This window comes from Bos mutus, chromosome 14, assembly GCF_027580195.1.
Source record: "Bos mutus isolate GX-2022 chromosome 14, NWIPB_WYAK_1.1, whole genome shotgun sequence".
Lineage (NCBI taxonomy): Eukaryota > Metazoa > Chordata > Mammalia > Artiodactyla > Bovidae > Bos > Bos mutus.
Window position 1 is genome coordinate 57,314,697 of NC_091630.1, and position 17,045 is coordinate 57,331,741.

The 17,045-nt window shown below is 42.0% G+C and overlaps 1 protein-coding gene across 1 annotated transcript in view; it reads left to right on the forward strand.

Moving 5' to 3' along the window:
* The window catches only part of NSMAF (neutral sphingomyelinase activation associated factor), a 66,440-nt gene that overhangs the window by 13,792 nt on the left and 35,603 nt on the right, over positions 1-17,045 (forward strand). Inside the window, 4 exon segments of the mRNA XM_070382371.1 lie at positions 4,717-4,806; positions 10,526-10,604; positions 10,705-10,772; positions 10,855-10,891. Coding sequence (XP_070238472.1) covers positions 4,717-4,806; positions 10,526-10,604; positions 10,705-10,772; positions 10,855-10,891 — 274 coding nt within the window.

Genomic DNA, 17,045 nt, shown 5'->3' on the forward strand with positions numbered 1-17,045 from the left:
ATGGCATCACTGATTCGATGGACGTGAGTCTGAGTGAACTCCAGGAGTTGGTGATGGACAGGGAGGCCTGGCGTGCTGCGATTCATGGGGTCGCAAAGAGTCAGACACGACTGAGCGACTGAACTGAACTGAACTGATGGTAGTTCTAGGTTTAGTTTTTCAAGGAACTTCCATACTGTTCTCCGTAGTAGTTGTACCAGTTTACGTTCCCACCAACAGTGTAGGAGGATTCCCTTTTCTCCACACTCTCTCTCCTGCATTTGTTGTCTGTAGACTTTTTGATGATGGCCATTCTGAGCCACGTGAGGTGATAACCTCATCGTGCTTTTGTCTCTTGCTCTAGGCATGGAGCATTAGAAGCCAAGCCTTTTAATGAATAGGAGTCTATAAACATATCCTGGTTGCTAGAGCAATTAGATGACTTGGAAGGACTAAAGAGTAGCTAAAGAAGCAGGTGGAGAAGGAAGTGGCAATCCACTCCAGTATTCTTGGCTGGGAAATTCCACAGACAGGAGTTGGTACAGTCTGTGGGGTCACAAAGAGTCGGACACAACTGAGTGACTAAACGACACCAACAGAGAAGCAGGTGGTGAGAGATGCCTGAGTCTGTGGGGCTGTGAAGGAGGATAGGAGTCATCTGCCCACCAGAGGGAACCTGAATATGATAGTTCTAGCTTTAATTTTTTGAGGAACCTCTGTACTGTTTTCCATAGTAGCTACATCATTTCACAATTCCACCAGCAATTTCCCCACATCCTCCCCAATGTTTATTGTTTTGTAATAGTGTATGAGATTTTGATTTGCAGTGTCCTGATGATTAGTGATGTTCAATATCTTTTTTATACACTTTCTGGCTATTTGCATATCTTTGGACAAGTGTCTATTTAAGACCTTTGTCCATTTTTTACTTTAATTTTTGTTGAGTTGTAACAGTTCTTTCATGCACTGGAGAAGGAAATGGCAACCCACTCCAGTGTTTTTGCCTGGAGAATCCCAGGGACGGGGCAGCCTGGTGGGCTGCCGTCTATGGGGTCACACAGAGTCAGACACGACTGAAGTGACTTAGCAGCAGCAGCAGCAGCAGCAGTTCTTTATATGTTCTCAATATTAACTCGCTATGAGATGCATGGTTTGCAAATATTCTCTCCAATTTTGTAGGTTGCCTTCTCACTTTGTTAATGTTTGGCTACACTGGGTCTTAGTTGCAGCACGTGAAATCTAGTTCCCTGACTGGGGATCGAACCCAGGCCCCTGCACTGGGGGCATGGAGTCTGAGCCACTGGACCACCAGGGAAATCCCTCTGTCTCACTTTGTTGACTGTTTTCTTTACTGCAGAGTAGTAGTCATACTTCCGTGTCATAGAAGTCGGATGTGGTTACACTTATCTATTTTTGCTTTTGTTGGGCTTGCTGTGTCATAGCCAAGAAATCATTGCCAAATCCAGTGTCATGAAGCGTTCCCCTTATGTTTTCTCCTAGAGTTTTATAGTTTCAGGTCTTAAAATTAGGCCTTTAATTCATTTTGAGTTAATTTTTATATATATTATGAAGAGTTCAGGATCGTTCTTTTGTATGTCAATACCCAGATTTCCATTTGTTGCAGAGACAGTTCTTTCCTTATTGTGTGACTTTGGGTCCCTTGTTGAAGATCCATTAGATATGAGAGTATTTCTGAGCTCTCTATTCTGTTCCTTTGGTCTACATGTCAGGACCACATTGTTTTAATACTATAGCTTTGTAATATCTTTTGATAAGGAACTGTGAGACTTCCAGTTTTTTTATCCTCAATTATTTTAGCTTTCTGATTCTGTATGAATTTTAGGATTTTTTTTCTATTTCTGCAGTAATTGGCATTGAGAGTTTGTTAGGGATAACACTGAATATATAGATTGCTTTGGCTGGTATAGACATTTTAACAATATTATGCTTTGGCTAAGTATGACATTTTAACAATATTAAAGATACGATTATATCTTATTTATATGGAAGAGCTTGCTGTTTATGAAGGCTACTTGTGCTACAGCTAAGTCACTTCAGTCGTGTCCGACTCTGTGCAACCCCATAGACAGCAGCCCACCAGGCTCCCCCATCCCTGGGATTCTCCAGGCAAGAACACTGGAGTGGGTTGCCATTTCCTTCTCCAATGCATGAAAGTGAAATTGCTCAGTCGTGTCCGGCTCTTAGCCTACCAGGCTCTTCCGCCCATGGGATTTTCCAGGCAAGAGTACTGGAGTGGGGTGCCATTGCCTTACAGCCACAAAATTATGCCATTGTCTTACTGACAAATACTTTAGTTTACCCTCTCTCTAAGAGAAGTGGGGAGATGAAGGAGGAAGGGTTGCCTAGCTCCCGCCCAAGCAAAGCATTTCAGCTTATTAAGATATTAATACAAGCTAAAAGTAAGGGGCAATGTACTTAGTAACTATCTCTCTGATTTATACCTTCCTGGAAATTATCTGATGCATCAAAGGATGTTCCTAGCAATCCCAACTTTTGTGATTGTATTGAAATTCACAGTAGGTACTAATAGTGAGCATTTTACACTGAGCTCTGGCAGTTTAGCCTATGATTAATTCTTGTTCATGGATTTTACAGTGTAGAACAGGCCAATAAAAGTTGCCTGTTGTGATGGTAGAGCTGGTTCCTGCTGTCATTATTTTTAGTTTATGAGTTACTTTTCTGTTGGCTCAAAATTTTTAAGTGAGCCATATCTTGGTTTATGGATATAATTTCTTCTTTGTAAGGATGTTAATTATAGTCTTTGGACCTCTTTTTCTGTACACGTTTCTAGTCCTTCAGGTTGTATTCTTCTGCTTGCTTGGTCTATTTCTTTCACACTGGAAGCTGGTAATCCTGGGGTGTCTTATATTTAAGGGTGAAGCATGTAATTCTCGTGGGCAGGCCTCTTCTGCTGGGCTTCAGTGTGGGATGATGTTCTTTCAAATGCTGGTAGCCATGGGTCCTTTCTTTAGCACTAGTTTTTTCCAAAGATAATCCACCAGACTGCTACTTGGAGTGTGATATGTCTTCCTGATTTTTGTGTAACCACCTTCTCACGCTCTGCACCGTGCTTGATGTCTAGTTGGGAGCCTCTTGTTTAACTTTGTTATTGAAAAACTGTGTATCGGGAGAACTACCAGGGGAGGAATCTGGGTGACTAGCCTCATTCGGACTCTCAGCATCACCTTGGCTTCATCCCTGCCTTCTTGCTGCCTTATTCCTGCAGTCGTGGAACTTCTGGTTTTCTCCTGACTGGTGCCTTCTCTGGAGGCATCCGCTCTCCTGGTTTCTGGTCACTGCTGATTCCTCCATCCACTGGCTGTCCGCTTTCACTGTCTTGCTCACAAACTTACCGTTACTTCTCACTTGCTTGTGTGCCCCTCCAGTTTTCTTTAGTCTATGGCTTTTTACTATTTAAAAAATACTTCTGTTTACTTTGTATTGTTCCCAGAGGGAGCAGAAATAAACCATGCATATTTATTCTGCTGTATTTAATCTCGAGGTCTGTTCTGCGTAATCTAGGTTCTATTCTGCCATATATGATCTAGAGGTCTATTCTGCCATATTTAATCTAGAGGTCTGTTCTGCCGTATTTAATCTAGAGATCTGTTCTGCCGTATTTACTCTAGATGTCTTTCCCTCTTACACAGGAACTTCAAGACCCAGCTCAAGTGCCACGTTTTTCATGAGACCCTCTCCCTCTCTGTAACTCTGGTGCCGTTGGTGTTTCTGGGTCCTGACCACAAAACAAAACAGTTGCTTCCAGTTCTTTGCCATGTGTTTCTTTCTGTGGCCATACAACTAAATAATACATTTCTTTAAAGCTTTGTTTTTAAAAAAGCACTTCAAACTTTAAAAGCAACTATTTTTCAATCCCATTCAGTTTCAACTTGCTTATTTTATCTATAACATAGTCACTGTATGCAAGCATTAGGTTGGTTGTTGAGTGAGTCAGTCATGTCCGACTCTTTGCGACCCCATGGACTGCAGCACGCCAGGCTTCCCTGACCTTCACTATCTCCTGGAGTTTGCTCAAACTCATGTCCATTGAGTCGCTGATGCCATCCAACCATCCCATCCTCTGTCGTCCCCTTCTTCTCCTGCCCTCAATCTTTCCCAGCATCAGGGTCTTTTCCAGTGAGTACAGGGGAATATCTAAAGATCTACCTCTCAGAGGCTTGTGGTCTTGTGAGAGTAGCAGGAGGCACTCACCCACCCATGAGCCATGACACTGGAGTGGTGTGTGTGGTACAGGAGCCTAGGGTGCAGTCACAGGGAACAGAGGGCGAGAACTCTGTAGGTGGGAAGGCTCCGAGCTTTGTTCAGGCAAGAATAAGTTTTGTTTCTTGAAATTATTGAGTTTCTGTAAAGAAATAATAGATCCACTTGGTAAACAAATTTGGAGAAGCAAATAGCAACCTACTCCAGTATTCTTGCTTGGGAAATTCCATGGAGAGAGGAGCCTAGTGGGCTACAGTCCATGGGATTGCAAAGAGTCAGAGGTGACTTAGTGACTGAGCAACAAAACAGTTTTACTTTTGACATAACTAGACAGGTCTTTCTGGATGGAGAGGCATGCCTGGCATATAATACACACTTAATAAGTATTTTTTGATGTTAAAGATGGAAAAGCACTTTGGGAACACGTGTAAAATATTCTGCTTTCTTAATATGTTAAAAAAATTAACCTTTTTTTTTTTTTCTCCCCAAATGTAGATTTTCCTTGCTTCTGCTTAACTTGGAGGAGTACTACTTTGAACAGCACACGGCTCATCACATTCAGCACAAGGGCAGCCAGAAGGAAAGGTAAGGAGGAGTTTTAGATCTCTGCAGACTTACAGACTTTTCTGTTGTCTGTTTTAAAATTAAATGTGTGATCACACAGTTTTCCCCTTCTTTTGGGAAAGTAATGAGAAGAAAGGGATTTATAAATCCAGTGTATAGATTGCCATAACTTAAGATATTTTCTAAAGCTGAAAGTGAAAGTTGCTCAGTCGTGTCCGACTCTTTGCGACTCCGTGGACTATAGAGTCCATGGAATTCTCCAGGCCAGAATATTGGAGTGGGTAGATTTATCCTTCTCCAGGGGATCTTCCGAACCCAGGAATCGAACTGGGATCTCCTGCATTGCAGGCAAATTCTTTACCAACTGAGCTATCAGGGAAGCCCTTTCTAAAGCTAAGTACTAATTCCTCAGAGGTTGGGTCTGGTTCCTAAATCCACCCGATGGGCCCCTGATTCATTCCATCACTTTTTTCTTGCATCCCTTTTGTCCTTGTATGCTCAATTATTTGGGTTATGGTGTTTTAGAGTAATGATCATAAAACATCAGTGCATGTGGTGTAAAAATCAGGACTTTCAAATGAATAATTTGATTTGAACTAGAAGCAAAATACTCTATATTTTAATTATTATTGTTTATTACTGTAAAAGTAGATTGTTTATTTGGCCACACCCTTTGAAAGGTATGTGCAAAAGTATATAATGAAGGGTTTTTTTTTTTTGGTTTAAAATGCCAACTTTGAATTAACTAAAATGTATCTGTTAATTCTCTTGGTTTGTCACTTAACAACTACAGGCTACAATTTAGAACATGCTTTGGTATTAGATAAACACTTTACTTTTTACCATTTTAAAAATGAAATATCCTTTAATCCTGAAAGGATCAAAACCGTGTTCAGTTCAGTCCAGTTGCTCAGTCATGTCCGACTCTTTGTGACCCCATGGACTGCAGCACGCCAGGCTTCCCTGTCCAACACCAACTCCTGGAGCTTACTCAGCGAGTCAGTGATGCCATCCAGCCATCTCATCCTCTGTCGTCCCCTTCTCCTCCTGCCTTCAGTCTTTCCTAGCATCAGGGTCTTTTCCAATGAGTCAGTTCTTCGCATCAGGTGGCCAAAGTACTGGAGTTTCAGCTTCAGCATCAGTCCTTCCAATGAATATCCAGGACTGATTTCCTTTAGGATTGACTGGTTGGATCTCCTTGAAGTCCAAAGGATTCTCAAGAGTCTTCCCCAGTACTACAGTTCAAAAGCATTAATTTCGTGCAGTTTTTGTTTAAATCAAAACTGTGTACTATTTATATAAATACAAACCAAAGTGAAACTCACTTAGCTTTTTGTTTGATAGGTTTGGGCATATCTGTTTCCTTGGCGTTCAATCATATTAGATAATTATTTTTCTAATTGAAAGTGGAACCTTGCTTTTTTACCTCTAGAATTTTGAACATATTTTTTTCTCCAATTTCGTACCTTTTTTTTCTCCCAATGCTCCTCTGCTGTCATAATAATGTCCTGCTTAAAATTGAATACATTGGTCATTATTGAAGCACAAATATAATAAGCAAACTGAAACCTGTTTTTGTAATTTTCAAGTTATTAGGTTGGAATGGTACAGTTCCATGGAAGTGAATTTGGTAATATTTAGCAAGATTGCATGTACATTATCCTATTGATCTAGCAATGCTACTTGTAGGAAACTACCTCAGAGATGCAGAGATGCACTAGAAAGTATATAAATGGACATATGTCCAAGATCATTTATTGTAGGACTACTTGTAATAGCAAGATGCTGGAAATAATTTAGTAGGTGACTGAATAACTTATGGAATGACCACATACTGGAGCATTATGAAACTGTAACAAAGGAATGAAGAGGTTCTGTGTGTTACTGTAGATTTTTCTCCAACACATATTAAGTGAAAAATGCAAGGGAAGAATATTTGGTGTTGGATGCCATCTTTCATATGAAAATGGGGCTGTTATATTGATTATGTTTTTAAAAGTTAAATATATATATATATATTTTAAAGCATAAGCAAAAAGCTAATGGAAATGGTTATCTACATAGAAAAAGGAGGATCAGGAGATAATACAGAGATGACAGCTAGATGCCTCTGAATGTACCTTTTTTTATAGCTCTGTTTTTGGAACCATAGGAATATTTATATGCAGTATAAAATTTATTTCTTTGTTAAATTTCAGGAGAGGCAGAAAACTCTAAAAATTAAAAAGAAAATGAAACAAATAAACCTAGCTATATAGAAAGCTGGACGATTAATCACAGAAAAGAATTGTTTTAATCAACTTCACAACACAATAATTTGTGTCTCTGGTGAAATATATTTTCAGTTAAGGAATAATTGCAAAAAATATTGTAAATTGTTTTAGTAGTAATATTAAGTATTTTTGTATTATTTTGGAACTGTTTTATACACACAGTTTTATACAGTTAGATAAAGAAAAATGCCAAGATCGAGATTTTCAGTACAAAGGAGATACAGATCTAATATTAAAGGAGTTAAGTAAAAACCTTGGGATCTTTGATTTGAGTTGGTAATGCTTATATGGAGTCATATGCTTTTCTTTTAAAAGAAAGTAGTTTCTAGCTCTGCCTTCTGAAAAGACCTAGAAACAGCTCAGTAGCAATGAGCTGCCCTGTGAATGCCTCTCTCCAGTAAAAGCAATGAGGGCTCTTTGGAGAAGTGCCTGAGTCTAAGTTAGGGGCAGGAAAAGTGAGGGAGGTGAGCCTGGAACATCTTATTATCCTTGCAGGTAAGGAAAAATATCAAAAATGATTGCATACTGAATTAAAAGGGCACAAGGCCACCCTGAAAAGTTGGGGAAAAAAAAAATGGAGCAGATTGAGCATCAAAAAAGAATGACTATAGGGGATTGGAATGTATCATAAGGGCTCAACTCCTATGAGTTCATAATGATATATATATATATGTGATATAAATAATTTCATACGTATATATATGTGTGTGTGTGTGTATCATTTAACTTCAAAGGATTATAGGACACCGACTCATTTTTCTAAAACTTGATAAAAAAGATCAAGCATTTTTCCTGCTTTCCTGGTACAAATTGTACTTCAGGGTGGCCAAATCATAGATGATTAAAGCTGTTCTTTGATAAATTCTAGATAACAAACACTGAAGGATTGTTAAAAATTTCAATCCCTAGTGAATCAGGGATCCACAGACTATGGTCATATCTGGCTGCCACTTGGGTTTTTAAATAAAGTTTTATTGGAATGCAGTCACACCCACTTGTTTACATCTTGTATCTGGTTGGTTTTCTGCGACAACAGGGAAACAGAGCTGAATAGAGACAGATACCAAATGGCCCACAAAGTCAAAAATATTTGCTCCCTGGATCTTTACTGAAAAAGTTTGCTAACCCCTGATCTAGACATACTCTTCAGTGGCTGCTAAACCAGCAGGTGAAAAGCTGCTGAGAAATATTTTAATGCACGTGTCAAGGTGGGTATTATGTGAATCCACTGGGGCCTCCTGATATGAGGGCAGTACGTGTGCACTGCCTCTGACATAAAGGAAGTGTGATAGATGAAAACCACAGAGATGTGTTTAGCAAAGTCCATAAAGCGGGGAAATGAACACTGTCTTAGATTAACAGATATTAGGAGCCATATCAGCTAAAGGAATTGTGGCTTTTTACAAACCAACTATTAAAAACAGTTATGAAATAGATTTCAACCCTGACTTTATCCTGGATGACATTAAGGAATTATTATTTTTTGTAGATGTGTAATGATGGTCATTTATTGAAGGACTTGAGGGATTCATGTTAAAGTATGTTTAGATGAAGTATTGGAGAAGGAAATGGCAACCCACTCCAGTGTTCTTGCCTGGAGAATCCCATGGACAGAGGAACCTGGTGGGCTTAGTCCATGGGGTCACAAAGAGGTGGACGTGACTGAGCACAGCACAGCAGATGAAGTATAGGAGTCTGGGAATTTATCTAAAATCCAGGAGGGTTCTAGGGTGTTAGACACAAAACAGAAATGACTGCATGTTAACAGCTGCAGGAACTAGTCGGTTGGTACTTGGGAGTTTTCTGTTCTATTTGTATTTCTTTAGCTTTTGCCTTAAAAGTACTTAAGTTATTATTAGGTAATTTAGGGTGTTAGAGAAGTAAATGCAATTAACAGCATGGAAAAAATGATATAAAAATCAACATTTAAAAGAGCCTTTGAGGAAGAAGAACTGTAGACTGTATCATGGCCTTTACCATGACCCTGCTCATCCGTTTGGTACATATACATGTGTACACAGAGGCAGGCCTTTCTCAGATTGCGATGGGGCTTTATCATGTGCGCTAGGAAGCCATTGGCATTTTTGTAAGCCAGGAAGGAGGTGAGATTTTTTGGCAGAATGATTGACTCAGGGAGAGCAGGTGGGTCTTTCTAGAGTCCAAGTAAAATAATTGCTTCAATTAAGAGACCCCTGGGATGGGCAGAGTGAGAAGGGTTCACTAGGACACCAAGGAATGGCTGGAGGAAAAGCTCAAATGTCATACAAGTAATTTAAAAAAATCCATGGAGCTTTCCTTGTAGACAAAATATAGTCTTGGAAACTAAGATGATTTTTTTAAAAGGTTTCTTTTTTCCCAGTATTTCTTAACCTGTGTTCTGATTACATAATAAATTATTGCCTTGGTCTGATCATTGATAAAAGTCATTCAGTCAATAAAAGACAATAAAGTGTAGCTTTTTATTGGCTTCAGGCTAGTGAGGCACACTAGCCTCTAGCATGCTCAGGCAGGCGTCGCCCTAGACTCACTAGAGCCTTATCCATGTCCTAGAAAAGGAGAAAAATGGTCAACAGCTGATCTATTTGGTATTGTAGTAGTAGGCAGATCATCTTTAAAATTGCTTATTCTCAAAGAAGCAATTTTACCTTGAATTCCCATGTACTCCAGAATTACCACTAAAAGCATTTTATGTGCTAAATTCAAACTGTTATTTTCCCATGATTATAAATAAGGAAAAAAAATCCCTTACCCAATCAATGTCAGGTTTAAAAAGGATTAGGGTTACAGTATGGTCTTCTGAATAAGTGTTTAAGATGTAGGAAATTCAAAGTCAAAAGAATTAACCACAGACAGGATGGAATCAGCATTTCTTAAGGATCAGAAAACTGCTTCACATTCATGCAGTTGTGAGGGCCAAGTGAAGTGATAATGAATAAAAATTCCCGGACAGTCCTCAACCAGTGAGACTGTATTACAACACGTGGAGTTTCTTTAACCTCCAGGGAGGAGGTGATGGTTGTTGCTTAGTTGCTAAGTCGTGTCCAACTCTTGGCAACCTCACGGACTGTATGTAGCACAGTGAACTCTTCTGTCCTCCACTATCCCCCAGAGTCTGCTCACATTCCTATCCACTGAGTCGGTGATGCCATCTAACCATCCTCTGCTGCCCTCTTCTCCTTTTGCATTCAATCTTTCCCAGCATCAGTCTTTTCCAGTGAGTAGATTCTTCGTATCAGGTGGCCAAAGTATTGGAGCTTCAGCATCAGTCCTTCCAGTGAATATTCAGGGTTGATTTCCTTTAGGAGATGAGGATAATTATTTTGCTATGTTGTCCAACCTTTCATACCTTTGTCTTTGATCTTTTATTAGTTGATGCTTTAGTCATCTACATGCTAGTTAAAATGTGTTATGATTCTTCTGTGACTTGTTATGTTCATTAATAATATCCCTTTGTACTTTATCTCTAGGAAAATCAGAGGCTCCTTAAAAATATGTTCAAAATCAGTTATTTTTGAACCGGATGCAATATCACAACCCATCATTAAGGTAAACACACTTTCAATGTGAAGAGAAATAGCCCTATATTTGTGTGCATTTTACCTTGTCTTATTTTTATAACCTCTCTCTCTCTCTCAATTTTATACAGATTCCTTTGAGGGATTGTATAAAAATAGGAAGACATGGAGAAAATGAAGCCAATAGACACTTTGCAAAGTATGTCACTGTCGCAACTGTTTGACTTTACTTCTACCAAAAAACTCTATATATATTTAATGACTTTTATCTGCATTTTTAGGACAGTATCTGGGGCGATTTCACTCATTTTCAGCCAGGTAAGGAGCACTTGGTAAATATTTTTTCTAACCTGAATGAACATTTAAATGAATAAATACATACATTATATATGTGTGTGTGTGTTTGTATGGGCTTCCATATACACACTTTTTTTTAGCATACTGAAATTATTTGTTCAAATCTCAAATGAAGACCGCTGGAAAAGATGTTTAAATTCTTTTAAAATTTAGTCACTGGGAAATACGTTTTAGCAGGTGTGATCCCTGCTGAGATCCTTAACATTCCTCGGGTAGGTAGGTGAGTGTGTGTGTGTGTGTTACCTGCCGGCTGTGGGTTCGCCCTTAGGAGTCCTGACTGTGTGTGAGGTTGAGGTGAAGGACTACAGGTTCTCCTGTAGCCTCGTCACCATTTAGGAGGTGGGAGGCCAGCGCCCACCACTTCAGTGAGCTCAAGGTGACTCGTGATGGCAACCCAGGCAGGACTCGGGTTGTGTAGCCTTGTCTAGTTATAAAGCTTGGAGTCGTGACTTTTTATTCATTTCGCGTTTACTCAGTATAGATTTTTGCATCCAGCACTGTGTTGACACTGGCAGTACAGAGATAAATTATGTTTTTTCTCCTGACATATATGACTGACCCTTGAGTAAAGCAAAAAGTTCAAGGCTCTGACAACCTCCAACACAGTTAAAAATTCGTGTATAACTTTTGACTCCCCCAAAACTTAACTACTACGAATAGCCTGCTGGTGCCTTGCTGATGACACATGCTTAGTTTCGTCCCACTCTGCGACCCCATGGACTCTAGCCCTCCAGGCTCCTCTGTCCATGGGATTTTTCAGACAAGAATACTGGAGTGGGTTGCCATTTCATCCTGTAGGGGATCATAAATGGTTATTAACACATTTTATATGTTGTATGTATTATATTATGTAGTCATACAGTACAGTGTGTTAGAGAAAAAAGGTTATAAGAAAATCATAAGAGAAGACACGTTTGCAGTATGTACTGGGTTTATCAATACTATAAGTTTGTCATCTGTTTACAAGTTTAGTAACTGCACAGCAGGGTGACTGTTTGCTAGTTATTAAGTAGAAATGGATGGTCACAAAGGTCTTCATCCTTGTCGTCTGTCTTTGTGCCGAGGAGGAAGAGGGGGTTTGGTTTTGCTGTCTCGGCGGGCAGAGGAGGAAGGGGTGGAGGAGGTGGGTGGGTGGGGGTGCAGGAAAGGCAGACACATTCAGTTTAAATTTACAGAAATACATCATAATTTCTGTCTTTTTCTGCTTTTTTCTCTAAAAGTGTTTCTCTACGCACCCATCTTTCTTCCACAGTTTGCTTTAGTTTCAGCGCCTGGGTCGTAGAAGGGTCCATGTTGTAAAAAGAAGTCAAAAGGCAGGAAAAAATAAAAACCCAGGCGCTTCTGCTAGCTTGTCTAATGTCAGCTTATTACCCAGCGCTTACAGCGTCTCCTTCCTCAGGTCTGGTTTGGGAGCGCTTGTCTGCATCAGGTTGTCTTCTGTTCTCTCCTCTGATGCGGTGTCCATTAGTCCTTGAATCTCTCTGAGATCCAGGTCTCGAAACGTTTCAGCCCCCTTCTTTTTCGGCCACATCCATACTCTGATTGGCTCTGTCATAAATGCTGTGTGGTTGTGTGCAGCATTTGAACAGTTTTCTCTAGCAGGAACGTGTGGTTTTCAGCTTAATGGCATTCATGGCTTTTTCTTGAACAACCTGGGCATCTTCAGTGGTGCGGTCCTTACAGACTCTGAAGATATTCCAGCTGTCAGCATTGACAGCCCTTTCCATAGAGCACCATGCGCACAAACCTTAAAGGTTCTTATGACCCCTTGATCTGGAGTCTCAATTAGAGATACTGTGTTTTGGGACAAGTAGACCACTTTGACAGCTTTGGTGTTGAAATCGTTCGAGGTGGCCAGGGTATTGTCCAATTAAAAAAAATATTAAAGGGTAGTCCCTTACTGGCAAAATACTTCCTGACAGCATCAATGGGACAAAGCATCGATGGAACCAATCCAGGAAAAGGGTCCTTGCTGTCCAGCCCTCTTGCTGTGCAACCTAAAGACGGCAGCTGTGGTCATCTCTTCTCTTCAAGGCTGCTGCTGCTGCTGCTAAGTCGCCTCAGTCGTGTCCGACTCTGTGCGACCCCATAGCCAGCAGCCCACTAGGCTCCTCTGTCCCTGGGATTCTCCAGGCAAGAACACTGGAGTGGGTTGCCATTGCCTTCTCCGCTCTTCAAGGCTAGAGGTCAGCAACTTTATAGATCAGGACAGTCCTGGTCATCAACTCCACTGAACTTGTGCAAAACAGCAGACTTAGCCTATCTCAGCCTGCCGTATAAACTCCTGGTCGTCACTTCTCTTCCTAATGAATGTCCTTTGTGGATTCCCTGCTCACCCACCCCTAGAAGAGGGCACTTTCATCTGCAGTAAAAACCTGTCCAGGCAGATAATCTTTTCTCCTCAGAGATATTTTTCATGCTGTCTGGGAGCTCATCTGCTGCCTCTTGGTTGGCAGAAGCTGCTTTTCCTGTTATCTTGACATTTCTAAAGCCAAACCTCTTTCTAAAATTATCAAACCATCCTTTGCTAGCATTAAGTTCTCCAGCTTTAGCTCCTTCACCTTCCTTTGGCTTTAAGTTGTCATGTGATGACCTCATATTCATCTATAGGTGTGGCTTTCTTACAGCAATCCTGCACCCACATAAAAGCTGCATTTTAAACATGAGATAAAGAAGTATTTCACAGAAAGTGCCAGGTTCTCCTGCCTGCGGGCTAGCTGCGTGACCACTTCATGAATGTCCTTTTCCTTTCCACCATGGTCCTTAATGCAGGATCCGTTTATCTTGACACGGGGGCGGCCCCCGCTGTGGACCTCAGCTCAGTCAGCGGTACACACATCAAGTAGCTCGGCTGTTGCTTGTAGTGTCGTGACTTTTCTCGGCTCCTCTGGAGCACTGCCAGCATCACTAGTGGCACCACGTGGGTCCCGTGGTGTTATTCAAGGTTACAATCTGACACTGAACACGACGCACAAGAACCAGGAGAAACCACTTTGTCCTGCAGTGGAGTTTACTGAAGAGATGACTGTTCACAGGGAGATGAACGGTGTCCTGTGGCCTTTTGAGGTTACTCTCAACACTTGACCTCTGCACAGGGGCTGGCTAGGAAGCTATGGCCGTGGTGCAGTGTGAGCTGCAGGGAGGGAGTGCTGTGGCTTCACGCTGTGTCTCTATATAGTTATTTACATTTTCTCTCCACTTCAGTTGGTGCCACGTCTGGTCAGGAAGTTTGCGCATTAAGTTGTGATAAATTTATCATGTATGTTTTATGGTTGTAAATGATATGATAGACTAGTATCTACATACATTTTATGTACTCATGACATACTTAGGTCTTAATTTTTCTGATATTTCTAGGCTACACAGTTCATCTTCTTTCCAATTGTCCGAAATCTCCACAAAATTTCCCAATGTATTTATTGAAAACAGTCCACATGTAGGTAGACCCACGTGGTTCATGCCCATGTTGTTCAGGGGTCAGCTGTACTTAATTCACCTGTAGATCTTTAAAAAATTGTAAGAGTAGAGCTCATTTTTGTTGTTTAGTCGCTAAGTTGTGTCCGACTCTTTGTGACCCCATAGATGGTAGGCCGCCAGGCTCCTCTGCCCACGGGATTCTCTTGGCAAGAATACTAGAGTGGGTTGCCATTTCCTTCTCTGAGGATCTTCCCAACCCAGGGATCCTCTGCATTGTCAGGTGGATTCTTTACCACTGAGCCATCTGGGAAGCCCGTTAGCCCTGTCTTTTTGCTGTGAATCTCACCTTCTTCACCTTGAAAATGAAAGGGAGAGAGGAGAGCAGGGTTGCCTCCCCTCTGCAGAGCCCCAGATCCTTGAAGTGTTCAAAGAAAAGTATCTTTCTGTGAAATGTAGGAAGAGCCGTGGGAAACAGATAGAGAGGTTTCTTTGCTTCAGGACTTGACTCAAAGCCTTGCGAGTCTCACGGGGTGAATAGTCTGGAGCAGAGAGCCTCCCAGTGATGTTCAGATCACGCAGCCCTCTTGTTCATGGCCCTTTTTAGTGTATATTGAAAATTATTTTATGAAAGCTGGGAGATATCAGTGTACGTGATATTCCAGATCTGCCTTCCATGGTTCTATTAATTTTAGAATGTCTGTTAGTTTTGACTGGCATAAATGAAAGCAGTTACCGCCATCTCTTACTTTGGGGAAGGAACACCATTATTGATAATTCTGGCCCACAGCTGCATGCTCATTATACTACAGTATCATTCTGCACTGTGGCTTTATTCTGGAAAGTCCATATCTTGAAAGGATTAGGTAGGTTTTAAATTGGAAGTGTGGTTTCTGTTATAAAAGTATCCATTTTAATATAATTTTAATAAACCTAGAACCAAAATCTTTCTATTGCCTTTCAATAGTTTATGTAAGATGTCTCATATCAAGCTCAAAATCAGCTATATTATATCAAGGGCAACTAGACATAAGCTACTCTTTCAAATATTAAGTTTCCTGGGTTAACTGCACAACCAGGAAAACAAAATGTGCGTGTGTGTGTGTGTGATTACTTACTAGGTCACAGTGCTTTAGAAATATGTTATGGTTCTTTGGGCTTTAGAGAGCTTTGCTTCTATATACTCTTTTGCTGGTAAAATAAAGAGGAAGGGGTGTGTGTGTATCAACAATAGTACTCATGCATCCTGGGCTTCCCCAGTGACTCAGATGGTAAAGAATCTGCCTGCAATGCAGAAGACCTGGGTTCAGTCCCAGGGTCGGGAAGATCCCCCAGAGAAGGGCATCCAACCCACTCCAGTATTCTTGCCTGGAGAATTCCATGGACAGAGGAGCCTGGCAGGTTACAGTCCATGGGGTCATAAAGAGTCAGACAGGACTGAGCGACTGACACTTCTCACTTTCTTCATGCATCCTGTAAGTATCACAGTCAAGGTTTTAGAGATAGAGGTGAAGTTGCTCAGTCATGTGTGACTATGTGTGATCCCATGGACTTCGGCCTGCCAGGCTCCTCCGTTCATGGAATTTTCCAGGCAAGAGTATTGGAGTGGGTTGCCATTTCCTTCTCCAGGGATCTTCCTGACCTGGGGATTGAACCCAGTTCTCCCGCATTGCAGGCAGACGCTTTACCCTCTGAGCCACCTGGGAAGCCCAAGAGAGAGGAGGGAGATAGAGGAAGAATAAAATATCTGAAGTCCCTCTCTCCAGGGACTTTACCTCTCAGTGGGACCGCAGACAGTGAGCAGATGTCTTCTCTGACGTCAGGCAGAGACAGACGCCATGAGGAAGGTGAACCAGGCCAGAGGCCAGAACGTGAGAAGGCATGCACGGCTGCTCGTAGTGCAGCAGCGGCGGATGCCTCGCTGAGAAGGGCCCCGGTCTGATTGGTCTCTGTCTGTGGTTCTCTCCAGTGCCTGGGGTAGCCGGGGACACCAGGCGAGCATCTGGGAGTAGTGACTCAGGCGTGTGGCCCAGGCTGGTGGCTGCGGGAGGGTGAGAGGGGTCGGCATCCCGGTGTGCTCTGAAGAAACCCTGACAGAGGTGCTGCTGGGCTAGTGGTGAGGCTCGATGTGGGAGCAGGCTTTGTAGATGTGACCTGGAGGAGGCGCCACCGACGTCTGGAGGCCTCTGTCTGGGCTTCAGGAGGAGGCTGGGCCTGGAATGACAGACACTTGTTAGGCCCTGGGGCGGCGGGGAGGGAAGCAGGGGCCCTGGGAAGCTGGAGGAAGCAGCTGGTGAGGTCGGGAGAACCTGGAGCAGGTGCCGCGCAGCCGGCTAGAAACCTGCTCCAGGAAGGGCCCGGCTATGTCGCGTCTGAGAAACAGAATCCAAGCCCTGAGAAGAGTGGCCTTGTGCATCCTCCCCGACCTTGTGTGTCCTTGCTGACCTCATCAGGAACGGCTGCAGTGACACAGATCAGAGGAAAACCTGCTTTGGGCCCTGGAAAGTACATCAGCTCTGGCAAAGAGTTTTACCACTAAAATGAACAGAAAAGGGGTAAAAGGATGTGAGACCAAAGGAGTGTTTTTAATCTGTAGTGCATTTAAACGGGAGAAAGTGCATCGTGTGATCGTAGGAACTACGTTTTTGAACAGCTGACGGATGTGGGGGAGGCAAATTTTCTGTCCTAACTGGAGGGAGGG